The 26,877-nt window shown below is 41.0% G+C and overlaps 3 protein-coding genes, 2 long non-coding RNA genes and 1 pseudogene across 6 annotated transcripts; 4 read left to right on the top strand and 2 right to left on the bottom strand.

Moving 5' to 3' along the window:
• The first annotated feature begins 753 nt into the window (after positions 1 to 753).
• On the top strand, positions 754 to 1,680 carry LOC116924193 (extensin-2). Its single transcript, XM_045175078.1, has 2 exons — positions 754 to 811; positions 1,139 to 1,680. Exons 1-2 carry the CDS (start codon positions 754 to 756, stop codon positions 1,678 to 1,680), a joined length of 600 nt encoding a protein of 199 aa, XP_045031013.1.
• Positions 1,681 to 5,434: 3,754 nt separating this feature from the next.
• LOC116924562 lies at positions 5,435 to 7,980 on the top strand (annotated as a pseudogene).
• Positions 7,981 to 8,755: 775 nt separating this feature from the next.
• Positions 8,756 to 9,879, top strand: LOC123473631. 2 transcript variants are annotated; one of them, XR_006647495.1, is made up of 4 exons: positions 8,756 to 9,107; positions 9,213 to 9,328; positions 9,402 to 9,614; positions 9,696 to 9,879. It is a non-coding gene; the product is annotated as an uncharacterized LOC123473631 (long non-coding RNA). The 2 variants fall into 2 exon arrangements; XR_006647494.1 differs by having other exon boundaries at positions 8,761 to 9,107; positions 9,703 to 9,879.
• Positions 9,880 to 12,393: 2,514 nt separating this feature from the next.
• LOC116935265 (endoribonuclease Dicer-like) lies at positions 12,394 to 16,229 on the top strand. Its single transcript, XM_045174666.1, is given in 8 exon segments — positions 12,394 to 12,645; positions 12,704 to 12,779; positions 12,853 to 13,029; positions 13,101 to 13,686; positions 13,911 to 14,191; positions 14,194 to 14,966; positions 14,968 to 15,056; positions 15,124 to 16,229. Coding segments are annotated over 5 exon segments (2,307 nt in total). The 5' UTR covers positions 12,394 to 12,645; positions 12,704 to 12,779; positions 12,853 to 13,029; positions 13,101 to 13,432; the 3' UTR covers positions 16,034 to 16,229.
• Positions 16,230 to 16,258: 29 nt separating this feature from the next.
• LOC123473761 (endoribonuclease Dicer-like) lies at positions 16,259 to 19,876 on the bottom strand. Its single transcript, XM_045175077.1, is given in 8 exon segments — positions 16,259 to 17,080; positions 17,160 to 17,959; positions 17,962 to 18,239; positions 18,464 to 18,740; positions 18,965 to 19,049; positions 19,121 to 19,297; positions 19,371 to 19,446; positions 19,505 to 19,876. Coding segments are annotated over 6 exon segments (2,316 nt in total). The 5' UTR covers positions 19,175 to 19,297; positions 19,371 to 19,446; positions 19,505 to 19,876.
• A 2,390-nt stretch (positions 19,877 to 22,266) lies between these two features.
• Positions 22,267 to 22,908, bottom strand: LOC123473632. The gene is made up of 2 exons (XR_006647496.1): positions 22,532 to 22,908; positions 22,267 to 22,443 (listed from the first exon to the last, which is right to left on the bottom strand). It is a non-coding gene; the product is annotated as an uncharacterized LOC123473632 (long non-coding RNA).
• Positions 22,909 to 26,877: the final 3,969 nt, after the last annotated feature.

Here is a 26,877-nt window from a genome sequence, read left to right as displayed (position 1 = left end):
CGGTGCGGGGAAAAAATTTGAGGTTAACCCGTTGCCCCGAAGCAAAAGAAAAAAAATGCCGTTCTTTCGGTTTCAGAGTAAAAATCGGGGCAAGCGGGTAGAACGAGCTATTATCGGGGTTGTTATCGGATAGATCGGGTCAATCGATATTGTTTTTTGCATTGATGAATCGATTGATTGCAATCCAATTGATTGCAAACCCCAATTGAATTCGGGGAGAAGAATTTTCCACCCTGAGCCACGCCTCCTTGGCCCGAAATGAGAAACCCGATTTGCAAAAAAGCGCCCCGATTGGCTCGAGGCCGATCCTTAAATGAAACAATTGAAAATCTTTTTGGCTGTTGGAAGGAGGTCCGTAGAATATAATTTTCGCACATCCATTGCACTTCCAAGGTGACTAGCCGACGGACATCCCTGGAACTACCCATTGAGTACATAGATATCTAACGGATATTCGGCCATGATTCGGACATCCGACGGCAGAAATGTGCTATATGGGTATAGAGATGACTTTAAGATGTCCTGTAGGGGACACTTATAGCCAAAGCAATTTGGGACTATATAGAGATGTCTTTAAGATGTCCGTCCAGGACTACCTTTGGATAAAGCTGTCGAAGACTAAAAAAGAAATTCTTAAATATATCCATGAGCAAGACTAAGTCGGGACTTGACAATGATACTACCTAAGTAACAAATCCATAGGTCAGTTCAATAAGTACTTTGATTTCATTGTTTATGTACTAAAGTGGCATAATGGTTAGGATACTGAGCCAAGAAGTCAGAGGTCTGCAGTTCGAATCCAACAATCTACGTAAGAAAAATATCTTGTCTTAATACAGTTTAAAAATATATGTCAAAGCGTCTTAAACATGTTGTAATATAATAAATATGTGCAGATGAATTAAGAACTGACAAAAGGACCAAATAAAAAATAAGCCAACAATCCCGCAAACATTGCGAAATTTTTTTGTGATGACAAACAGATGGCTTTAAGAAGTCATAAAGATATCATTAAGATGTCATCAGAAAGATGACCAAAGGATTTCTTTGTAAATTTCGAAAAATGTCGTTAGGTCTTCTTAAGGAAGTCTTTAGGCTTATCGGAAGACATGTAAAAGACCAGAGTATTACACAACAGCCTCTTACTACACCACTACGTATGCTGCTCCGACCTACTACACAGAAGCCCTAAAGTACTACTCACCTCCAAGTTACTACACAGGGGCCCCTGCTCATTACACGGCAACTTACGCTACTCCAAGCTACTACACTGAGGCTACCAAATACTACGCAACAAAGGCACCGGAGTACTACACAACGACTTACGCTGCCCCAAGTTACTACACCGCAACTGGTCCTTCGTACTACGTGGAACCTAGCTACTACACCACAACTTATGCTTCTCCGTCTTACTATGCTGAGGCTGCTGAATACTACACCACCAAGGCTCCCGAGTACACAACGTATGCTTCGCCAAGTTACTATACCGAAGCCCCCAAGTACTACACTACTACCTATGCTGCTCCAATTTACTACACTGAAGCTCCCCAATACTACACCACTAAGGCCGCTGAATACTACACTACTGCAGCCCCGGAGTATTACCCCAAGAAAACTGAGTACTTCACCACACCTTACGCAGCTCCAGCCTACTACACTGAACCACCAAAGTACTATTAATCGTTAAAATTGTGTTGTCCATCTAGCTCGATGAAGTGTCAATTAGATTTTGTTTTATCATTGGCAGTCCTCGTTCCAAATTAAGTATTTCCTTGATATATATTTATGCATTCACTAGTCGTTCCATACCATTTTGGTTACTCAATGAAATGATGAATACAAATGTATATCGTTACCTAATTCATTACTGTTTCTATTCTTTATCAAATAAGGCGGATGAAGGCAATTTCAATTTTGCTTTGAACAGATTTGTAATTCTGAACATTAATTTACAGTTTAAAATTTTAGAGTTATATCAAATATTTGTGAATCTGTTTATGACAATATATCTTCAGATACGTAGTACAGAATATTGACTTCATTCATTACGTTAGCCCATTGGCATAGAGAATTTGTTGGGCATCTTTAAATCTCACTTGTGCTTTTTACCCTATTTAATTGAATAGCATAGTGTAGCGAAGTTCTTTTCAGTATGCATTTCCACCATTAAAGCTAATTTCCTAGTTTCATCCTGAAATTTCTATTTTAGGAAAATGCTTAAATAGTTATTGAAAAAAGAAAAAAAAAGGGTTGCGCTAAGCACTTGATTGACTTGCTATCTTAGTAACCTCCAGACCTGCCCGGATGGAGATCATATTGCTGTACTATATGATCCACATCGTGACATCAGCTGAGAGCTCTTACCTCTCTATTCAGTCTTGCATTGCAATGGGGGGCCAATCCCTAAAAGAAAATCAACACACATTCGAATATTGAAAACGGGTAACCGACGTCTTCCCTTGCAGCGCTCCTTTAGAATTGCCCGACTCATTCCACGTAAAGGTAGTTGATTCACGGCCGCGTTCATTAAGAAAACATGTATACTTTCTTCCATCTCCTTCTTCCGGCGGTTTGTAAACAAGTGTCGAAGATGTCGGCATGCATTTTTGACGAATATAAGTGCAGTACCGATCACCCTCTTCAACATGCGTGCAAACCTACCGAAAGAAGACGATTTGGATAGAAAGTACATGATCGAAAATCACGTGGCAATGAACAGCTCCGTTTACGGGATCGCCAATCAATTCCGTTGGATTGCCACAAAGAAAAACGTTGTTACCAGCTATCATATTATTTTTTGACTGACAAAACAGTGCTTTGAAGGTGATAAACAAACTTAAAAAAAAACAAAAGAAAAACGCTGCAATGAACAGGGGTCAAGTGGGACGGTAGAAAATGCACTGTTATTAATTGATCGTTTTTCCGATAAACGAACGAAGGTGATTCAATTCACATTGTCTGCAACTTTGAAAAACTTCGTGTCGGAAAAAAGATACAATTAATTCAAGGAGATTTCAGTCCACTCCTCGGAAGTTTGCCCACTTTCAAGATCCAGGTACGATTTTGATTTCCATTCATTGAGCTTTCGTGTCGTTTTCATCTCCGGTTGATTGTTACCGTTTGCAGAAGAAACATTTGCTCCCGCATGCGTCAAGAAACTTCGGTTCGGTTCCATTTGGGGTTTGAACTTCGAGTTCCCATTACGATGCTGCTCCTTGCTTTCAGGTAGTTTCACGCTCGGAGGTGTCGCTCCTTGAGGGCCGTACCAAGATGGGGGGCTTGGAGATGATCTTCTTGGACCATCAGATGAGACGGGTACAAGTTTAGGGGCTGATTGTGCGCCGTAAGCTCCGCAAGGAGGTGGTGGAGGCATCGCTGCCGAACTTAGCCCATTTCTTGGTGATGACATCGGTCCTTGCCGCATTTGTCCCGATAAAGGTGTCTCATATGCTGGCCTGTCTTGGTCCGTCTTCGTTAGAGTCTGGTTGTGAATGATCCGGAAGCCATCATTTCGTTTACCGTTTGGAACAGCATAGGTATTCGGATTAGCGTGACCTATTTCTGATTCGACGGTTACGTGGCTACGGCTAGTCCCGCAGAAAGATGAGACCGACATCACTGCTGGCTCATTTCTTTGCGAAGGCACGGGTCTTGATGGATGCATTCGTTCTGCTGACGTGGTAGATTCAGTCTCGTTTTGAGGTGGTCCCCGAGCCTGTTGATTATTGGCCTGATTTCCTTGGTTTCGGTTAAGATTTGGGGTACCATACACGGCGTGATCAATGTCCGTTCTAGCAGCGGAACTCCTGCGCGGAGGTGGAGTAGGTTCATTTCTTTGCCAAGGCATGTGACTGGGCTCCATTTTTTTTGGAAAAATGACCTGTTCTGCATGTTTCTTGTGCTCCTGAGTTTGGTATTGTTCCAGGACATGGCTCATAATGGAGTTAACACGACGAATTTCTTGGTTTTCTGTCTGCGATTGCATGTTGCGTTGTCGTAGAAAAGCCTTTTCTATGATTATTTCTTCATACCTACGCAAGAATAGCTTGTCTCTTTCCAGGTTATCGGAATATTCATTCCGCGGCTGAGGTGAAACCTTCGGCAACGGACCGTTGGGCCCTTGGGGTGGACATGCATTCTGGGTTTTTCGGAAGCCAAACGCAGGGGCCTGTTGCCGTAGATGATCATAAGCAGTATCATACGTTGTGGTAGTTCCATAATCAGGTTGTTCAGTGATGAGATCCTCGTCCCCTGTTTGGGCCGAAGGTGTTTTCACTGTAGGTTCATACCTGTAAGCCTCTACATGCTCTGGCGGAGGGGGTGGCACGTACGAAACGGGCGGCCAATACGGTGGTGGTGGTATGAAATTTTCTGGGGGCGGGCGGTTCCAGTATGCCTCGATGCCTGAAGTATCGGCTCGTCCCGACGAAGAGTCGTAACGGACATAGGAGTCTGGTTCGTCACTCGATTCGTCGGGCATATGGATGACCGTGTGCCTGTTTTCCTTAGATTTTGGGCGATCTGGTGGCAGGGGTATCGGTATGAACCGAAAGTTTGGATCGTACGGTACAGACGGTCGCATGTGGTAGGATTCCGGTTCCACTGCATTTGTAACCAAGTCTAGGATTTCCAAAGAGGGTTGCTCATCGTCAACAAGTTCAATACCTATTAACGACGCCATCAAGGAAACAATGTCAGAAAAATTCTTCATTGTGAATAGTTTTTTGTTGACTTTTTAGACTTGTAGAAAAATCTTTGAACTTTTTCTGGTTTTTCGTTTATTGATATGGAAATCGGCTAAGAATCGCAAACTCATTGTTTGAAATTTGGTACATTTTGTTTTATTTTCAAAATTTCAATCGAACTTAATCAGTAATACACTTCCTTTCCACAAACTTCAATAAATTTTGCATATTGTTCAGAATGCTAATCAGTTCACAAATAATATTTTATTTGTAAAAATTACGGAAATCATCGTGACATGATGCTTACGACAACAACCAAATGGATAGGGCAAAGTACACAGCGTGAAAGAGTGCAATCTCATTGTTGACGCCATCTGGTGGCGTGAAACCTACCAGTTTTCCCGTTTCGTTTGTACGTACGGTAGTACGTAACTGAAAAATTACCTGCCTGATGTGTGTTAGTAATTGAACTACTATGAGACACCTTATGTTAGTCGAGGTTTCTAACAACACTTTATATGGATAGAAAGTTGTTGAACGTAATGTTAACGCATTCCTGTTCTCCATGACCTCGAGATTACGTACTGTTATATAGCTGAGGCGGACGTGAGATGTCCCATATATAGATTTCCGTATCTTCTCCTCGTCTATCCAAGCGTCACGTAAGCCAGAGTTTGTGTGGACAGACATTTGTCGTCCCACTGCAGTCCAGTATATTATGTTTTCTCATCGTTGAAAACTTTCGTCATGGGAGTTGGGAATTTTAGCTCCGAAAACTCCATTCTTGACCACTCCTCCTATTCAGGATCAATAAGCATTGTTTTCCCCCGAGGCTGGAATTGCCCAAAAATGTTGACTAAGCGTCGTCTGCTTATTTATCAGCTTACGATTTACCCAGCAGTTTACAGTTGTTTGTGTTGCCATCAGGTTGTTAACGAAAATGGTCCACGGCTTTGTTTTACGAGCCTTTAACAGAGGTAAATCGTTATTATAAAAATTCACCTTCGTTATTGCATTCTATCAACCTTTTGATTTAGGTCAAAATGGCTGTTTGGTTTTTAAACGTTTGTATTCGTGGACAGAGCAGTCTTTTCCTAAAATTACGACCCATTATACAGTCCATCCGCGAGAAAAAGATCCAAGATGGGAGGTTATGTTAGTTGAGCTAATTTTATGTAAGTTAGGTCAGTCAACTGCACAGATTTTGTTGTTATCAGGTGTGGATATGGAAAGAGCAGTGGATGAGGTTGATGTTGTTATTGTTGGTGGTGGACCTGCTGGTATGTCTGCTGCAATACGACTGAAACAGCTTGCTGCTCTGCATGAAAAAGAAATGAGAATATGTGTTGTTGAGAAAGCTGCAGAAATAGGTAACCTCAGTTGGTTGAAATTAACCATGAGATAAATCTTATGTAATAGGTGTTCTCTCACTTAGGTGGACATACACTATCTGGAGCATGTTTGGAACTTGGTCCTTTGAATGAATGAATTCCTGACTGGAAAGAACGTGGGGCTCCCCTTCACACCCCAGTTACAGAGGACAAATTTGCACTTTTAACAGAAAACTATAGGATTCCATTGCCAATATTGCCCGGTACTATATGACATTAAAATAATTACAGTACTGTAAATGAGACGAGGTTTATCTTTATGCAGGTATGCCAATGCACAACCATGGAAACATGATTGTGAGGCTGGGCCATTTTTTCCAGTGGTTGGGTTCACAAGCAGAAGAATTGGGTGTTGAAATTTACCCTGGCATAGCAGCATCTGAAATACTCTACCACGAAGATGGAAGTGTTAAAGGCATCGCTACTAACGATGTTGGAATCGCAAAAGATGGATCTCCTAAAGTGAGCCCCCCACATTTATAAAAATCTTTCGAAATCTTTTTTCGTTTCATTTTTCTACAACGCAAATCCCTTTAATCCTTAGGACACGTTTGCTCGTGGCATGGAATTACATGCAAAATGCACAATTTTTGCTGAGGGTTGTCATGGTTATTTAGCCAAAATGCTTTACAAAAAATTCAATCTACGCACAGAATGTGAACCTCCAACATATGCCATTGGGTTAAAAGAGCTATGGGAAATAGACCCTGCAAAGCATCATCCTGGAAGGATAGAACATACCGTCGGTTGGCCATTGGTATTTATCGTAATAACGTTTCAATTGGGCAACATCTCATTTTCTTACATCCCGTAGGAGCGAACAACATATGGTGGATCGTTTTTTTACCACGTTACGGACGAAAGTAAGACGCCCCTTATAGCTATGGGCCTTGTGATTGGGCTCGATTACCGCAATCCGTTTATCAGTCCATACAAAGAATTCCAGCGATGGAAACTTCACCCTTCCGTCAAGCCATTGCTTGAAGGAGCAAAAAGGTACGTCCATGAATCATCACCTGTAAATGAATTAAACTGACGTCTTGTTCTAGGATTGGTTATGGCGCTAGGGCCCTTAACGAAGGAGGTTTACAGTCAATTCCCAAATTGACTTTCCCAGGAGGTTGCTTGGTTGGCTGTTCGCCTTATAAACGTCGACAATTTTTAATTTTTAGGTGCTGACCATCGAAAGCTAAAACCCGCTGCACAATGCCAGCCGGTTGACTATCCAAAGCCTGATGGGAAAATAACTTTTGATCTGTTGACTTCAGTTGCGTTAACGGGAACGAACCACGAAGGGGATCAACATCCTCATTTAACATTGATGGACGACACAGTACAAGTCAAACAAAATCTTGCTGTGTATGATGGCCCAGAGGGTCGCTTTTGTCCCGCTGGTAACTAATCTATCGCCATTGCAACAACTTTGCTCTCGATTTTAATTCATTCTTGTTCCAGGTGTTTACGAATACGTGCCAACGGAGGACGGGCAGAGTAAGAAGTTCCAAATAAGTGCTCAAAATTTTATTCACTATAAGACATGTGATATCAAGGACCCCAGTCAGAACATCAATTGGGTCGCCCCTGAGGGTGGCGGTGGGTCTGCGTACAACGGAATGTGAATGACTTGTCGTTTTGTTTTCACAGAATTTTTAATAAGCCTGAATAATATCAGAAAATCAATGCAACATTCTTTTCCCCCCATGAGAGCTATCAGCTAATTTGTTCTTCAAATATTCCCCCCATGCTTGTACGAATGACTTCATCAGGAATTTTTAGCATTGTGTATTTTTGAGAATGGTAACTGGGTTAGAGACATATGCTGTATGCCGTATGCCGTCTAGTTGTTCTGCTTGAAAGAGCTTGCATTTATCTAGGCATACAGAAATACATTCTACGTCAATTTATCAGCATTGCACGTAATGTCTCTTGACCCGTATTATGCGGGTAGAGAAAAAATTAAAATCATACGGGGGCCTGTGCGAACAGCTGTGCTGAGTGCAATTAATAGTGTGTTTTACTTCATTATCTACTGAATGTCGGAGAAAAAGAGTGAGCTTCTGGAGGCAAGTACGAAAATGGCCAGTTTGTCAGATTCAGATGTTTCTTCTTCGATATCGGTGAATGTTCCATCAGACGTTCAGGTAACAGCGCTATCTGACGGATTGTATCATATTAAATGGGCATTCGACATCAGCTCAATTGAAAACGCAAGAGGAAGCCAAGAGACGACGTTTAGACTCGACCAATATTCCTCAGCTTTCTACAAGCTCACCTTGAAGTACTACAAGCAAGATCCTGAGCCTGATCAATGTGAGTGCTCACTCGATACTCAGTTCATGGTGAATCTTAAGCTAAAGCGTGAAGCATACCCAACATCACAGTGGTTAATTTCTATGGATGGTAGGGACCAATCAGCTGCTGTATGGGCTCGCGTCGGTAGATGTCAGAAAATCATTTTGGACCAGTTACCTTACATTGTATGGAAGTCCGAAACGTTCCCCGTCACTAGGGGCCCTCACTCCGTTCAGGAAGTTCCCGATAGGGTACGGCCTGGACGCCAATTCGCCACACAGAAACCCGGAAACCATTTGCTCTTCCGGAAAAACTGACGACTGAGGCTGTGAGTAATTAAGTAGAGCAAGTTAGTTATATCGATGAGCAAACAGTTTGTTTAACAAACGTTCAAACTGGACGAACCAACATGGTCTCCACGTACGTACGGAGAGGTACGTACCAGAAAACGGCACCATTTCCAGGGTTTTCATTGGCTCAGTAGGATGGACACGTGACCATCCTTTCAAGCGACGCAGTGGTGGGTAGGCCCCTAGCTCCTACCCCCGAAATCTCAGCAGCCGCCGTCGCATTTGAACCGGCAATTGTTTTGTTTTTTCTCGTTTGTTGTCATTTTCGTTTTTAATGGCGGCCTGCTGTCATTTAAAATGAATAAATATATTACTTTTAGAAAAGGGCCGACTGCTCGTGAAGAGAACGATGGAATTTATAGATTCGGCTGGAAAACTTGTCGAGAAAGGTATAATTATATTCTTATATCATCATGTTCATCATGATTTCATATTCCTATATTATGTTTCCCTCGTACAAAACGTGTTTTAAATACTCTTTTTTACTTTTTCAGCTTTTTTGCTTTTTTAGATAAACTGACACGAGAGTTTGGTACCTTCTCAAACAGGCATAATTTCAATCTAATTAATTGTATCTGAGATTTTTTTACCAGATTTGTTTACTAACAGGGTTTGTACAAATTCAATCTGGATAAAAGTAGATTGAATTCTAATAGATTGAACTCCTTCTATATTTACTGCAGGAGCCCTCACTTTTTGCCGTAGCAAAACTGTTGGCAACTGGTCTTGTAAATCTAAACAGGGTAGAAGTTCTTTGGCGTCCTGTAACAAATCACCTGCTGGAAGTCATCATCCACCCGCTTAACCACATGAGAGAATGGGGAATAGAGGCCATTACTACGTTAGTTAGATAAGCAATTCAATATGAATATTCTACCCCTTTAAAAGAAAACCAGGTAACTATCTGAAACAGTTAGGCTATTTGTGTTTAAGCAGTTGAAGAATAGCGAACTCTATCCGTTATTAATTTGACCGAGATTGCAGACGTTGTTAATATCGCCATTAAATGAGCTGTCTAGTACCAGTTTTGCAGACGTGCGGCAAAAGCAAGTTGATTGTGTGCAACACCAAACTACTATATCAGCTGATTCTTCAATTATTTCTTGATAAAATCTGTCTTGCAAATTTCTATAACAAGCAAAATATATAATTTTACAATTATTGTTTTTATAAGCCTTAGCTATTGAGCTTAAAACTGCATTACCGACCCCACCACCAACAAAAACTATATTACCATCCTTTAATATTTTAGTTGGAAATTTTTTATGATCATGGGGAACAAATAAAGGGCGGGTTACCAGGGACTAAGGATCAGGATGGCGATCGCTTCATTGAGATTTGGAATATGGTATTTATGCAATTTGAACAAATAGATAGCAATACTAGGATTGAGTTGCCTAAGAAATCTATTGATACTGGAATGGGATTAGAACGTATTAGTGCTGTGATGCAAAACGTGTATAATAATTATGACACAGATTTATTTAAGGAAATAATTGCTTATACAGAAAATATAGTAAAAGTTAAACCAGAAGGAGAAGCGAAGTTTTCTTATCGGGTTATTGCAGATCATTTACGTGCTTGTGCTTTTTTAATTAGTGATGGCATCATGCCGTCAAATGAAGGAAGAGGCTATGTACTTAGACGTATTATGCGTAGATGCATGAGGCATACACATATACTTGGTAGTAGTGAGCCTTTAATGTATAAATTACTGCCTAAATTAGTCGACCTTATGGGAACTACCTATCCTGAACTTAGGAGGGCTGAAAATTATTATTTTACCACCACTGCTGAAATGTTAAGGCAATTACATATATCAAAAGCTGATAACTCATACTATAGAAAATTTAATGAATATCTAGCATCTGATTTATTGATTCTAGATGAGTTGGGATTTAAGAAATTGCCAAATTACTCAGCAGATGATTTTTTTGAAGTAATAGCCAAAAGGTATGAAACTGGGCCGGCAATTATCACTACCAACAAAGCATTTGAACATTGGGGAGATATTTTTGATGATAATATTTTAGCCGATGCCATCTAGCCATTTGCTGCACAGCTCTGGTGACATAATCTCTTTTGGATGGCCCTTGTTTCTTAATATCATAGGAGCTATCAACAATTCTCAAGGGTAACAATCAAAGTATTTATCATGTTATACCAATTACTTTATCACATTATTTTATTTTTATTTAGTAAATTGTCTTTAAAGTAACTGAAACAATTTATATATCTTAATGTGTGTTGTGGACAATAAATGATGCACTTTCATCTCCATAAATCAATTGTTTTTTACTTTGATTTTACTATTTTTTATTGCATGGCAGAGATGGATAAAGTTTTTATGACTCAATTTTTAAATTTTAATTGGAGCCACATTTAAAATACATTATTTCTGTTCGCCTATCGTGTTTTGCCATGCTTAAGTCTAGAGAGATTGGATATTGGTTACCTGCACTGCCATAAAAGATTTCGATTTAGGTTTTAATTTTAGATTGCATTTATATTTGAATTAGGCGCGTAATCAAAATGGCCGCCATAATGGGTGTAAGGAAGGGGTTACTATTATTGTAATTTATAGTACCAAAACTATGGTTATTACGTACGTACGTGCGTACATTGGACGTACGTGCGTTTAATAATTTAATATGTTACGTGTCATCTCTAATGTACCAGGTATTCCACGAAGCCTTGCGAAATCGTCCTTCAATACGATGACGAAAATAACAAACAGAATCCAGATTCGCTGACATTGAGCGTTATAATCCTTGATATGGTGTTTAAACTAATGCAAGAATTTAAAAACTCGTATGGTGAATTGATTGCCAAAGTTGAATCTGATGTTGCAAAACACCCAGACAAGATCGACTTATTGTTGGATGCACTTAAAGACATAAATTAACTCCTTAGAGCTCTAGGTTGGTAAAGGACATTATTCAATTCTTTCTGTGATTTTACTTGTTAGACCGAATTGATCAATAATTACTCTTTATTTATTATAGGACCATATGGTGCCTATCATTGCGCACATGTGTATATTCGCATCTTACAGCAAGCCAAGAGAGCAGTAAAACATCCTGCGTTGCGCGTTTATCACAAATGCGAAAATCTCGTTTGTGTCCAAGTTGGTCTGCTGCGGCTGCAGCGTCTTATGGAGAAACCATCTTCTTCACGTTAAAAATTAAGTTTTCATAACTATAATTTAGATTTCCCCCTTTTCTTCCTAGCAGTGGTTACCCTATTCATCTTTTCATTTCCCAATTTTTTTTTCTAGCTCCAGTTCTATCTACTTTATTTTTATTTTATTTTTGTTTGTAAGTTGCTCGTCTCTTTTAGCCGAAGAATTTCGTTTGCTGCCAGAAATTCGTCTGCTACGAGGGGATGAACAACAAACCATTCACAAACAATAGCTAAATAAAAATAAACCAGATAGAACTAGGGCTATAAAAAAAAATTGGGAAATGAAAAAATGAATAGGGTACCCACTGCTAGGAAGAAAAGGGGGAAAATCTTAATTATATTTATGAAAACTTATTTTTTAACATGAAGAAGTTAGTTTCTCCATAAGACGCTGCAGCCGCAGCCCGCAGCAGACCAACTTGGACACAAATGAGATTTTCGCATTTGTGGAGAACGTGCAACGTAGGATGTTTTACTGCTCTAGAGTCGTGTCAAAGTTCCTCAGGTTTTGGCGGATTTGAACAAAGTTTCTGCGCTCTGCAGGGAAATTAAGTAGCCGCTGTATGGAATATGGTGACGTAAACTATTTTAAATCAATATTGAATTCAGGGAAATCTGTACTCCTTATTTCGCCAAGTTCTCGCCAAAGGACCGCCTATTACTGTTTGTACATCCCAAAGTGATCCGCCTTTTGGAAATTATTCGAAATTTTAGTCCCGAAAAGAATCTCGACGAACGCCAAAGGTGCCTCTATATTTACTAAATACTGATGAAAATGAATGTAAATTTTTCATTTTTCTAGAGTAAACCCTAAGATGTGTGCCATTATTTTTGTCGAACGAAGATGCACGGCCAATGTACTTAACCCCTTCTTGAAGGTCTTTCGCCTCTTTTATTTTTCAAGACATTTGTGTTCCGTGTCTAAATTCACAATCTCTTTGTTTGGACTAGGATGTTGCCAAACACGACAAAACTTTGGAATTTATGAAGCCATTATTCACAATGGGCCAGGCATTAGATCGAAACGCTTCACTGAAAGAAACTAAAATTCTCAACATGAAACAAAACTAGATTATGACCAGCTTTCGCGAAGGTCGTTGTAATCTGATAGTGGCAACCTCTGTGCTGGTAGCTAATTTTTATTTATCAGTTTTGAAGGAGTTTTTCTTAATGTTTTTTTTTTTCACCTTTATTCGTAGGAAGAAGGAGTTGACATTCCTGCCTGTAATCTAATTTTAAGATTCGACCTCATCAAAACCTACTGCGAATACGTTCAGGCCAAAGGTAGATCGAGCCCGTAAATATCTACCTTTTTCTAAAGGAAACCAAAAAGACACACAGAAAGGGAAAATTCGTTTGTTTTTTTAAATTATTGTTAACTTATTGGCGCCAGAAAACTCGCGAATTTCTTACACTAGTAGACTTTCACGCCGATACATGGTTCCAGTAGCAAAGTGGCTTCTTTATGAACCCTAACACAGAAATGAGCAAGTTTAAAATTAGTCTCTGATGTGCCAAAATTAAGCATTTAATGAATTCAGGCCGAGCAAGGAGCAGGAAAGCCTTTTATTGTTTGATGGTGAGCCAAAGTGAAACGGAAAGCTACCTGAAGAATTTGGCACAGTTCCATAGCATTGAACAGCAGCTCTTGGCTATCGGAAATTTCGAAGACGATCGGGACAGTGTTATAGACAACCTATTTTGCGAAATCATTCCACCCTACGCTCCCTACGGTGAAGACGGACCCCGTATTACGTTACTGAGTAGTATATCGCTTGTCAACAGGTATAGTCCTTATCGCAGGGATGCAACGTCATTAACTTCGCGTTTCCTGTGCTAAACGTGACGTAAAGAAACTCTGGTTAACATGCATTGTTGAAGCTACGAGTGTACTTCGTAACGTCCCAAAGCCAGGGAGAGAGGGAAAGAAAGCGAATTGACGATCACAGTGTTACTTCAAATTAAATTTCATTATTATTTTAAAAATATTTCTTTCTTTGTTCATTTAGGTACTGTGGCCAGCTCTCGTCAGATCCAAATGTCCTTTTGGCCCCCAAACTAACAACCAAGAAAGCTGATAAAAGCGTAGCCGATCCCGCTCAACTAAAAAATATTAAAGACGTTCTTAAAAAATTACCAAATGATAATCGTGGAATGACCAACGGATTTTCGATTGGTGATTTATACCAGTGTCGTCTAATTCTTCCCCTAAACTCGCCCTTGAGAGAAGAGATAATTGCAGACGTGATGCCAACTAAACGTCTGGCCAAAAGAGCAGTTGCTTTAAAAGCATGCTTCACAAGCTGAAAGAGCTGGATGACGTTCATCTCTTTCCTATTCCACGGCTGATTCCAGAAGAAGAAGAGGAAGAGTTGCCAATCGAAGATGATGCCAGTGTACCTCAACACCATGGAAACGTCACGATTTGCAAACGTCGTTTCCCTGCTTGTTTTTCGAATTGCCGACCTATTCCGAGACAGCCCAACTTCGTTTATTTGATAGACTTTATGCTGATGAAGCCTTGCCTGGATGTGAACAAACTATTTTTACCATTCGTCGTGGAAACAAAGTTAGCCATTTTGACGTCACAAGTCATACCTGCGATTTGTCCGTTACCTTTGATTACGCGAGCTGGGGAATTCCAAGTCAATCTGTGTGGAGTGGATTCAATCATCCTTGACGACAGTCAGCTAGAAAAACTCGAAAAATTTCATCAGTTTATCTTCCAAGACGTGATTTTCTTGTGGAAACGTCAACTAGATTTTGACCTACAGGCCTCTGATTTGCAGTACCTCATTGTCCCTCTACAAAGTGCAACCGAAAAACTGGACTTTGTTCTCGTCGAAAAGATGATCAATGCACCAACCGTCGAGTGGGAAAAACGGCCACCTTTCACGGGCAACAAGTTTTCATTCGAACCGAAAGAGTATGTCGACGCAGTTATCGTTCCGTCCTATAAACCGCTGGGGACATTAAATCCCTTCTACGTCGATGGCGTTTCAGACTTTACACCGCTCTCTGCGTTCCCAGAAAGAGAGAATGAAACTTACGCATCTTATTTTTCCAAAAAAGTACAATCAGATATTGACTAATGAAAATCAGCAGCTCGTGCAAGTCAGTCGCGAGATAACGGGGAAAAACTTCCTTGTCCCGATGTGAATAAAACAGTGTGTTTTAAAGTCCTTTTTTAATATGGCAAATTATCTATTTTATTCACAACAGATTGGCTTCAACGAAGAAAGAAATTCCAATGCATCATGTGCCTGAACTTTGCAATATATATCCGCTGCCAGGATCTGTTTGGAAACAGGTGGTATGGATCCCATCCGTTCTCCATCGTCTTAATGGCATGCTGGTGGCCGAAGAACTTCGCATCTTGATCTTTAAAGAAGCTAACGTGGGAATAGATTTTTTACCGGGATCCGTCAACGTTTTCTCGGTCTGGACCCCGTTGAAACTTCAGCCGCCCAAATCTCGTTCAGACAGCCAGTTCGTTTCGTATCCAATGCCTCTAACAAACTCCTTGAAAACGTCGGTGTCCACGGATTTGTTAGACCTCGGGGCAAGTATGATTTGGCATCTTGAATATGACGAAACAGAGAAGGATCTCTTGCCACCGGATTCTGCCGTCGACCAAACTAGTCCGTCGTCATCGATCGCGGAAGCGAAAACGGACGCTTCAAGTTCCGAACTTCTCTACAAGATCCCAGCACTTGACGAATTCCTGGAATTCCATTGTTCGATGGAAGACCAAAAAAGGAAATGGGTTGATCTGGCTTCTGAGGATCCATTGGAATGCCAACCGAATTGTAAACCGGAAATGATTGATTTGAAATTTGATGTGGGCAATCCCAGCACGCAGTCAGTTTTCGGGCCCTCGCCTGGCATAGTGTTAGAGGCTCTTACCCTTGCTAAGGCAAATGATGGGTACGATATGGAGCGCTTGGAAACGATCGGCAACTCGATTCTAAAACTGATCATATCCATTTATGTGTACGGAGAGGCGAGCAATAGCAGATGTGACGAAGGCCGGCTCAGTCTGATCTTTAATAACCTTTTTTATTGCAGATTATCTGGTAACGCGGTTTTATTTCGACAATCGTTGCCAATACAGCCGCGCCATTTTAACTGACCTTCGTTCAGCCATGGTCAACAACGAGACGTTTGCTATAATAGCAGTTAGGAATCGTTTTCACCTGTACCTCAAACACCTTTCGTTAAATTTAAATGCAATATTAGATCGTTTTATTCGAGCCCAAGAAGAGAACGGACATCTGTTCATGCACAACGTGAGTACATAAAACATTTCGCGCGGCCCCCTTTTTTTTTTTTTTTTTTGCCATAAGTTTGAACTAATTCAAGCGCTTGGGTAGTATTTTAGAATCGAGTTGCCGATCGTTTCCAAGCGCTCCATATCGTACCCATCATTTGCCTTAGCAAGGGTAAGAGCCTCTAACACTATGCCAGGCGAGGGCCCGAAAACTGACTGCGTGCTGGGATTGCCCACATCAAATTTCAAATCAATCATTTCCGGTTTACAATTCGGTTGGCATTCCAATGGATCCTCAGAAGCCAGATCAACCCATTTCCTTTTTTGGTCTTCCATCGAACAATGGAATTCCAGGAATTCGTCAAGTGCTGGGATCTTGTAGAGAAGTTCGGAACTTGAAGCGTCCGTTTTCGCTTCCGCGATCGATGACGACGGACTAGTTTGGTCGACGGCAGAATCCGGTGGCAAGAGATCCTTCTCTGTTTCGTCATATTCAAGATGCCAAATCATACTTGCCCCGAGGTCTAACAAATCCGTGGACACCGACGTTTTCAAGGAGTTTGTTAGAGGCATTGGATACGAAACGAACTGGCTGTCTGAACGAGATTTGGGCGGCTGAAGTTTCAACGGGGTCCAGACCGAGAAAACGTTGACGGATCCCGGTAAAAAATCTATTCCCACGTTAGCTTCTTTAAAGATCAAGATGCGAAGTTCTTCGGCCACCAGCATGCCATTAAGACGATGGAGAACGGATGGGATCCATACCACCTGTTTCCAAACAGATCCTGGCAGCGGATATATATTGCAAAGTTCAGGCACATGATGCATTGGAATTTCTTTCTTCGTTGAAGCCAATCTGTTGTGAATAAAATAGATAATTTGCCATATTAAAAAGGACTTTAAAACACACTGTTTTATTCACATCGGGACAAGGAAGTTTTTCCCCGTTATCTCGCGACTGACTTGCACGAGCTGCTGATTTTCATTAGTCAATATCTGATTGTACTTTTTTGGAAAAATAAGATGCGTAAGTTTCATTCTCTCTTTCTGGGAACGCAGAGAGCGGTGTAAAGTCTGAAACGCCATCGACGTAGAAGGGATTTAATGTCCCCAGCGGTTTATAGGACGGAACGATAACTGCGTCGACATACTCTTTCGGTTCGAATGAAAACTTGTTGCCCGTGAAAGGTGGCCGTTTTTCCCACTCGACGGTTGGTGCATTGATCATCTTTTCGACGAGAACAAAGTCCAGTTTTTCGGTTGCACTTTGTAGAGGGACAATGAGGTACTGCAAATCAGAGGCCTGTAGGTCAAAATCTAGTTGACGTTTCCACAAGAAAATCACGTCTTGGAAGATAAACTGATGAAATTTTTCGAGTTTTTCTAGCTGACTGTCGTCAAGGATGATTGAATCCACTCCACACAGATTGACTTGGAATTCCCCAGCTCGCGTAATCAAAGGTAACGGACAAATCGCAGGTATGACTTGTGACGTCAAAATGGCTAACTTTGTTTCCACGACGAATGGTAAAAATAGTTTGTTCACATCCAGGCAAGGCTTCATCAGCATAAAGTCTATCAAATAAACGAAGTTGGGCTGTCTCGGAATAGGTCGGCAATTCGAAAAACAAGCAGGGAAACGACGTTTGCAAATCGTGACGTTTCCATGGTGTTGAGGTACACTGGCATCATCTTCTATTGGCAACTCTTCCTCTTCTTCTTCTGGAATCAGCCGTGGAATAGGAAAGAGATGAACGTCATCCAGCTCTTTCAGCTTGTGAAGCATGCTTTTAAAGCAACTGCTCTTTTGGCCAGACGTTTAGTTGGCATCACGTCTGCAATTATCTCTTCTCTCAAGGGCGAGTTTAGAGGAAGAATTAGACGACACTGGTATAAATCACCAATCGAAAATCCGTTGGTCATTCCACGATTATCATTTGGTAATTTTTTAAGAACGTCTTTAATATTTTTTAGTTGAGCGGGATCGGCTACGCTTTTATCAGCTTTCTTGGTTGTTAGTTTGGGGGCCAAAAGGACATTTGGATCTGACGAGAGCTGGCCACAGTACCTAAATGAACAAAGAAAGAAATATTTTTAAAATAATAATGAAATTTAATTTGAAGTAACACTGTGATCGTCAATTCGCTTTCTTTCCCTCTCTCCCTGGCTTTGGGACGTTACGAAGTACACTCGTAGCTTCAACAATGCATGTTAACCAGAGTTTCTTTACGTCACGTTTAGCACAGGAAACGCGAAGTTAATGACGTTGCATCCCTGCGATAAGGACTATACCTGTTGACAAGCGATATACTACTCAGTAACGTAATACGGGGTCCGTCTTCACCGTAGGGAGCGTAGGGTGGAATGATTTCGCAAAATAGGTTGTCTATAACACTGTCCCGATCGTCTTCGAAATTTCCGATAGCCAAGAGCTGCTGTTCAATGCTATGGAACTGTGCCAAATTCTTCAGGTAGCTTTCCGTTTCACTTTGGCTCACCATCAAACAATAAAAGGCTTTCCTGCTCCTTGCTCGGCCTGAATTCATTAAATGCTTAATTTTGGCACATCAGAGACTAATTTTAAACTTGCTCATTTCTGTGTTAGGGTTCATAAAGAAGCCACTTTGCTACTGGAACCATGTATCGGCGTGAAAGTCTACTAGTGTAAGAAATTCGCGAGTTTTCTGGCGCCAATAAGTTAACAATAATTTAAAAAAACAAACGAATTTTCCCTTTCTGTGTGTCTTTTTGGTTTCCTTTAGAAAAAGGTAGATATTTACGGGCTCGATCTACCTTTGGCCTGAACGTATTCGCAGTAGGTTTTGATGAGGTCGAATCTTAAAATTAGATTACAGGCAGGAATGTCAACTCCTTCTTCCTACGAATAAAGGTGAAAAAAAAAAACATTAAGAAAAACTCCTTCAAAACTGATAAATAAAAATTAGCTACCAGCACAGAGGTTGCCACTATCAGATTACAACGACCTTCGCGAAAGCTGGTCATAATCTAGTTTTGTTTCATGTTGAGAATTTTAGTTTCTTTCAGTGAAGCGTTTCGATCTAATGCCTGGCCCATTGTGAATAATGGCTTCATAAATTCCAAAGTTTTGTCGTGTTTGGCAACATCCTAGTCCAAACAAAGAGATTGTGAATTTAGACACGGAACACAAATGTCTTGAAAAATAAAAGAGGCGAAAGACCTTCAAGAAGGGGTTAAGTACATTGGCCGTGCATCTTCGTTCGACAAAAATAATGGCACACATCTTAGGGTTTACTCTAGAAAAATGAAAAATTTACATTCATTTTCATCAGTATTTAGTAAATATAGAGGCACCTTTGGCGTTCGTCGAGATTCTTTTCGGGACTAAAATTTCGAATAATTTCCAAAAGGCGGATCACTTTGGGATGTACAAACAGTAATAGGCGGTCCTTTGGCGAGAACTTGGCGAAATAAGGAGTACAGATTTCCCTGAATTCAATATTGATTTAAAATAGTTTACGTCACCATATTCCATACAGCGGCTACTTAATTTCCCTGCAGAGCGCAGAAACTTTGTTCAAATCCGCCAAAAACTGAGGAACTTTGACACGACTCTAGAGCAGTAAAACATCCTACGTTGCACGTTCTCCACAAATGCGAAAATCTCATTTGTGTCCAAGTTGGTCTGCTGCGGGCTGCGGCTGCAGCGTCTTATGGAGAAACTAACTTCTTCATGTTAAAAAATAAGTTTTCATAAATATAATTAAGATTTTCCCCCTTTTTTCCTAGCAGTGGGTACCCTATTCATTTTTCATTTCCCAATTTTTTTTATAGCCCTAGTTCTATCTGGTTTATTTTTATTTAGCTATTGTTTGTGAATGGTTTGTTGTTCATCCCCTCGTAGCAGACGAATTTCTGGCAGCAAACGAAATTCTTCGGCTAAAAGAGACGAGCAACTTACAAACAAAAATAAAATAAAAATAAAGTAGATAGAACTGGAGCTAGAAAAAAATTGGGAAATGAAAAGATGAATAGGGTAACCACTGCTAGGAAGAAAAGGGGGAAATCTAAATTATAGTTATGAAAACTTAATTTTTAACGTGAAGAAGATGGTTTCTCCATAAGACGCTGCAGCCGCAGCAGACCAACTTGGACACAAACGAGATTTTCGCATTTGTGATAAACGCGCAACGCAGGATGTTTTACTGCTCTCTTGGCTTGCTGTAAGATGCGAATATACACATGTGCGCAATGATAGGCACCATATGGTCCTATAATAAATAAAGAGTAATTATTGATCAATTCGGTCTAACAAGTAAAATCACAGAAAGAATTGAATAATGTCCTTTACCAACCTAGAGCTCTAAGGAGTTAATTTATGTCTTTAAGTGCATCCAACAATAAGTCGATCTTGTCTGGGTGTTTTGCAACATCAGATTCAACTTTGGCAATCAATTCACCATACGAGTTTTTAAATTCTTGCATTAGTTTAAACACCATATCAAGGATTATAACGCTCAATGTCAGCGAATCTGGATTCTGTTTGTTATTTTCGTCATCGTATTGAAGGACGATTTCGCAAGGCTTCGTGGAATACCTGGTACATTAGAGATGACACGTAACATATTAAATTATTAAACGCACGTACGTCCAATGTACGCACGTACGTACGTAATAACCCTAGTTTTGGTACTATAAATTACAATAATAGTAACCCCTTCCTTACACCCATTATGGCGGCCATTTTGATTACGCGCCTAATTCAAATATAAATGCAATCTAAAATTAAAACCTAAATCGAAATCTTTTATGGCAGTGCAGGTAACCAATATCCAATCTCTCTAGACTTAAGCATGGCAAAACACGATAGGCGAACAGAAATAATGTATTTTAAATGTGGCTCCAATTAAAATTTAAAAATTGAGTCATAAAAACTTTATCCATCTCTGCCATGCAATAAAAAATAGTAAAATCAAAGTAAAAAACAATTGATTTATGGAGATGAAAGTGCATCATTTATTGTCCACAACACACATTAAGATATATAAATTGTTTCAGTTACTTTAAAGACAATTTACTAAATAAAAATAAAATAATGTGATAAAGTAATTGGTATAACATGATAAATACTTTGATTGTTACCCTTGAGAATTGTTGATAGCTCCTATGATATTAAGAAACAAGGGCCATCCAAAAGAGATTATGTCACCAGAGCTGTGCAGCAAATGGCTAGATGGCATCGGCTAAAATATTATCATCAAAAATATCTCCCCAATGTTCAAATGCTTTGATGGTAGTGATAATTGCCGGCCCAGTTTCATACCTTTTGGCTATTACTTCAAAAAAATCATCTGCTGAGTAATTTGGCAATTTCTTAAATCCCAACTCATCTAGAATCAATAAATCAGATGCTAGATATTCATTAAATTTTCTATAGTATGAGTTATCAGCTTTTGATATATGTAATTGCCTTAACATTTCAGCAGTGGTGGTAAAATAATAATTTTCAGCCCTCCTAAGTTCAGGATAGGTAGTTCCCATAAGGTCGACTAATTTAGGCAGTAATTTATACATTAAAGGCTCACTACTACCAAGTATATGTGTATGCCTGATGCTTCTACGCATAATACGTCTAAGTACATAGCCTCTTCCTTCATTTGACGGCATGATGCCATCACTAATTAAAAAAGCACAAGCACGTAAATGATCTGCAATAACCCGATAAGAAAACTTCGCTTCTCCTTCTGGTTTAACTTTTACTATATTTTCTGTATAAGCAATTATTTCCTTAAATAAATCTGTGTCATAATTATTATACACGTTTTGCATCACAGCACTAATACGTTCTAATCCCATTCCAGTATCAATAGATTTCTTAGGCAACTCAATCCTAGTATTGCTATCTATTTGTTCAAATTGCATAAATACCATATTCCAAATCTCAATGAAGCGATCGCCATCCTGATCCTTAGTCCCTGGTAACCCGCCCTTTATTTGTTCCCCATGATCATAAAAAATTTCCAACTAAAATATTAAAGGATGGTAATATAGTTTCTGTTGGTGGTGGGGTCGGTAATGCAGTTTTAAGCTCAATAGCTAAGGCTTATAAAAAACAATAATTGTAAAATTATATATTTTGCTGGTTATAGAAATTTGCAAGACAGATTTTATCAAGAAATAATTGAAGAATCAGCTGATATAGTAGTTTGGTGTTGCACACAATCAACTTGCTTTTGCCGCACGTCTGCAAAACTCGTATTAGACAGCTCATTTAATGGCGATATTAACAACGTCTGCAATCTCGGTCAAATTAATAACGGATAGAGTTCGCTATTCTTCAACTGCTTAAACACAAATAGCCTAACTGTTTCAGATAGTTACCTGGTTTTCTTTTAAAGGGGTAGAATATTCATATTGAATTGCTTATCTAACTAACGTAGTAATGGCCTCTATTCCCCATTCTCTCATGTGGTTAAGCGGGTGGATGATGACTTCCAGCAGGTGATTTGTTACAGGAAACCAAAGAACTTCTACCCTGTTTAGATTTACAAGACCAGTTGCCAACAGTTTTGCTACGGCAAAAAGTGAGGGCTCCTGCAGTAAATATAGAAGGAGTTCAATCTATTAGAATTCAATCTACTTTTATCCAGATTGAATTTGTACAAACCCTGTTAGTAAACAAATCTGGTAAAAAAATCTCAGATACTAGTACAACTAATTAGATAATTGTAGTACTACTACAATTAATTAGATTGAAATTGTGCCTGTTTGAGAAGGTACCAAACTCTCGTGTCAGTTTATCTAAAAAAGCAAAAAAGCTGAAAAAGTAAAAAAGAGTATTTAAAACACGTTTTGTACGAGGGAAACATAATATAGGAATATGAAATCATGATGAACATGATGATATTGTTACACTTGGGGGTGATGTGTAACACGAGTGTATTAGGACGTCCACACGGTAAGACGTCAAGTTAGAACATTCCATTCAAGAGACACTACACCTCCTATTTATGGTAGGGGAACAGCAAGGTTGAATCATCGAGTGCTTTCGCCTTTGCTGTTTCTACGAACAATCGAAATAACCCGTATGACTTATTACTGAGCAAGGTCGGTTGTACGAGTATATCCGCCCTTGCTTGTTTCTACAAAAGAAGAAGATACCCTGAACCATTTACTACAAAGCAAGGCCGAACGTTCAAGTACATTCGCCCTTGCTTGTTTCCCCGAAGCGTTAGAGAAGGTGCAAGCGTCCTGTGATGCTACCGCAACATTCAGACAAAACAAGGTCGAATGTACTCGTACATTCGCCCTTGCTTGTTTCCAAGAAGGAGGTGAGTGTGGGGTGTGTCTCACGCGTATGTCACGTGATCTCCACGTGACAGATCCCCCCTCGTGAAGGCGGTCGCCCCCGACTGCTTGATAAAAATAAAACCCCCAGAACGGTAACCCCCAAAAAGTCCTAAAACCCTAAATCAGAAAACCCAACACACCAAAATAAAGAACAAACAAAAAATCCCGAAAACAAAAAATTCCAAACGAACACCCCAAAAGAAGCATTCAAAAAAAAAGGAAATGTCGTGTCAAACCTCCGCCACCTGTTCGAGGTGCGGTAGGAAGTGATCGTCTTGAACATCTAATTGTTCGTGGGCCCTCATACGGCCTCTCAGCCAAACAGTTTGGTAACTGAGATAAGTTGTTGCCACCACTAGTAATAGTAACATGATCAGAAGTTCAAACGGATATCTTGGCTCCGACAGCTGAAATTCTTCGGTCGTCTTCTTCATTAACTCTTGAATCTGGAATCCTGTCATTTCAGACGACGCACGAGCGCCGTCGTTTCGGCGCAGTAGGTCCCTGATGAAATTAATTGATGTGGCATTCGACTTCGGGAGCTCAATGATGGCGACCGATTTGAACGTTGTTACGTTAAACCCCACTGCGGCCAGCGTGGGTGCCACCAAAGGATCTAACGAGGCCTCCAATCGTCCGTCTAAACTGGCGGGGAAGACCCAGTCTTCCGTTCGAGCCGTACCTCCAGGAGGGACATCAAAAATCCCAAACGGAGGCAGCAACAGTGATTGCGGGGGCCCTTGGCTGCTACCGATCGGACATGAGAACACCACCTCATGAGCTGTAACGGCTGAGAACACCCAGCGATTCTCTCCAAGATAAGCTACTTCGGATCCTTTCCATTCTTTAAATTGTTTGCATTGCGTTAGCTTACGGTTGGTGTCATTGGTGAATAACGAAATCGCACAGGATTTCCGTGCTCCCCGTTTTCCTAAACCTGTATGAAAATTACAAATTTATCGTTCCAATTGTTTGCAACCCCGAACGTCGGCAGTCGAAAGTTCAATAAAAGTCTCCAAATCTGTGGAAACGGCCAGAAAATTCGGTAGGTCCCCGATCACCACTCCATGGGTGCCATTGTCTGTTGCTCGTGGTAAACTGAAAATTTCAAACAGGGTATACTGCTGTGCGTGATCGTAGATCGGAATTTTGATAAAGAGACGAAAACGTCCCTCCACCGCTGCCACCGTCACCATAGCTTCACGATAGGTCACCCATAATTCTTCACTCGATACTGCCCAACCCAAGGGTAGTTGTCGATTAACTGCTTTCAACACCGAAGCCATTTGAGCAGGTGGAAATATCTGAGGCGCTAATCGGCCGTTTGCCAAGAGGGCCAACCCTTCGTCAAGAGCGTCTGCCAAGTCTCGAAGCCACTGCAGGCTCGCTTCCATCGACTCGAATGCTGTGTCTAGATTGATGAAAAAATCGAAATACTCGATCATGTAAGCTTGACGCTCTGCCATTCGTCCAAGCAAATTTTTGTAATTCTTTGTTAGTTCCGCCGTTTGCCCTTCCAACTCCTGGATCAACTTGGTATTTGTCCGGATCTCCCAAAGTGATTCGTTCACTACAGTTGCCTGCTGGTCCATCAAATGGACTATTTCATTTTCCCGGTGTGTAAGGCCGGTGATCTTCTTATTCAATCCAGCGAGATCAGCCTGGGTGGCTACTCCGAACAGCCACTTTAACGCTGATCCGCCGCCATCGATCACCGCTCGACGTTGTTTGGAAGGAGAACCAATGGCGTCCCGAAAAGTTGCTAGTCGATGTTCGGATTGATTTAATTCACGTTCAAACCAATGACACTTGACATCAGGTTTTTTGGCCGCCGATGCACCTTGTTGATTTCCTGTTTTACGGCATTTAACGGCCATGTCCGCGTACTCCTTCAGCCTCACTTTCAATGTCTGAACCACTGCCTCTGCCGGTCGTATATCGAGGTCTGTTATGACTGTCCAGAATGATTCTCCGAACGCGACACCCGGCTTTTCATTGAAAATCACGGTGTCTCGGACAAGCAACGCATCTACCTTGACTGACCCGAGAAAGGCCAATACACAAATTGTGTAAGGCAGCAACAAAGCGAGGTAACGATTCGGTCGACCAGCTCGACGAGCCGGCTGTATCCTTGTGGGGAGGCGGGCCGGCCTGCTTGCTGTCTCTGGCTGACGAACTCCCCCAGATGACGGTACTGAATGGACGCTGTTGTCGGATAAAACTGCAGCCCTCTCACCGTGGTTTCCATTATCCGTACCCATCTCCCGATGAATCCTCACAGGTGGTTGAGGGGCGTTTGGTAGAGGTGTCTCACGTGTCGCCTCTGTGGATTCCGTATTCAAATTTGGACCTCGTTCGACCAAGTCGTGAAAAAGTTTCATCTTTATGACGTGCACAATCTCCGATTTTCTTGATCCGGAACTTAACTTCACTTCGTAGTTCACGGGAGTTGTCTGTCGGATCACTTTGAACGGTCCTTGCCAGCGATGAAGCAATTTTTCTGCTCGTTTTACTTTTCGAAAGGGTTTGTACACCAGGACTTGGTCTCCTACTTGAAATTGAAGCTCTCTGTGGCGACTGTCATACTCTCGTCGCTGGTTGTCCTGGGCGACTCCCAGTCGCGTGTGCACCAATGCTCGAGCCTTCGCCAATTCGGTCACAACCTGGGTTGCATAATCCGGAGCCGTTCCCGACGTAACCAGCCGAGGGTTGGCATCCGCACCTAATTCCAAATCAATAGATAACATTGGTTCACGCCCGTAAAGCAAAAAAATGGTGAATATCCCGTAGATTCCTGCCGCGCCGTGTTGTAAGCAAAACACACGTAAGGTAATGCCTCGTCCCAGTCTCTATGGTCCGCGCTGACATACATTGAGAGCATAGCCGCCAAGGTGTGATTCATTCGCTCAACCAATCCGTTTGCCTGTGGATGGTAACTTGACGTTGTCTTGTGGTTGGTTCCAAGATTCTTCATGACTTCTTGGGTAAGCTCAGCTATAAAACATTTCCCTTGATCCGAAATGATGGATTCCGGTGCTCCATGACGCAGCACAATTTGTTCAACGAAAAATGTTGCCACCATATCCGCCTTTCCGTTGGGCATGGCCCGTAGTTCCACCCACTTCGTTAAGTAGTCAACAGCAACGATGATCATCTTATTTCCGGTGTTGGACATGGGAAACGGACCTAAGAGGTCGATTCCCACCTTTTGAAATGGACGTGCCACCTGAATACACTGCAGGAAACCGGCTGGCCGTTTGTTCACTCCTTTTCGACCCTGGCAATTAGGACATGATTGCACATAATTCGTAACATCAATCGCCAAACGCTCCCAAAAGAATCGATTAGCAATTTTCGTTAGGGTGCGTCGAACTCCC

Source organism: Daphnia magna, linkage group LG6 (assembly GCF_020631705.1).
Source record: "Daphnia magna isolate NIES linkage group LG6, ASM2063170v1.1, whole genome shotgun sequence".
NCBI lineage: Eukaryota > Metazoa > Arthropoda > Branchiopoda > Diplostraca > Daphniidae > Daphnia > Daphnia magna.
The sequence above is the reverse complement of the archived record's forward strand: the minus strand, read 5'-3'. Positions and strand labels throughout refer to the sequence as shown.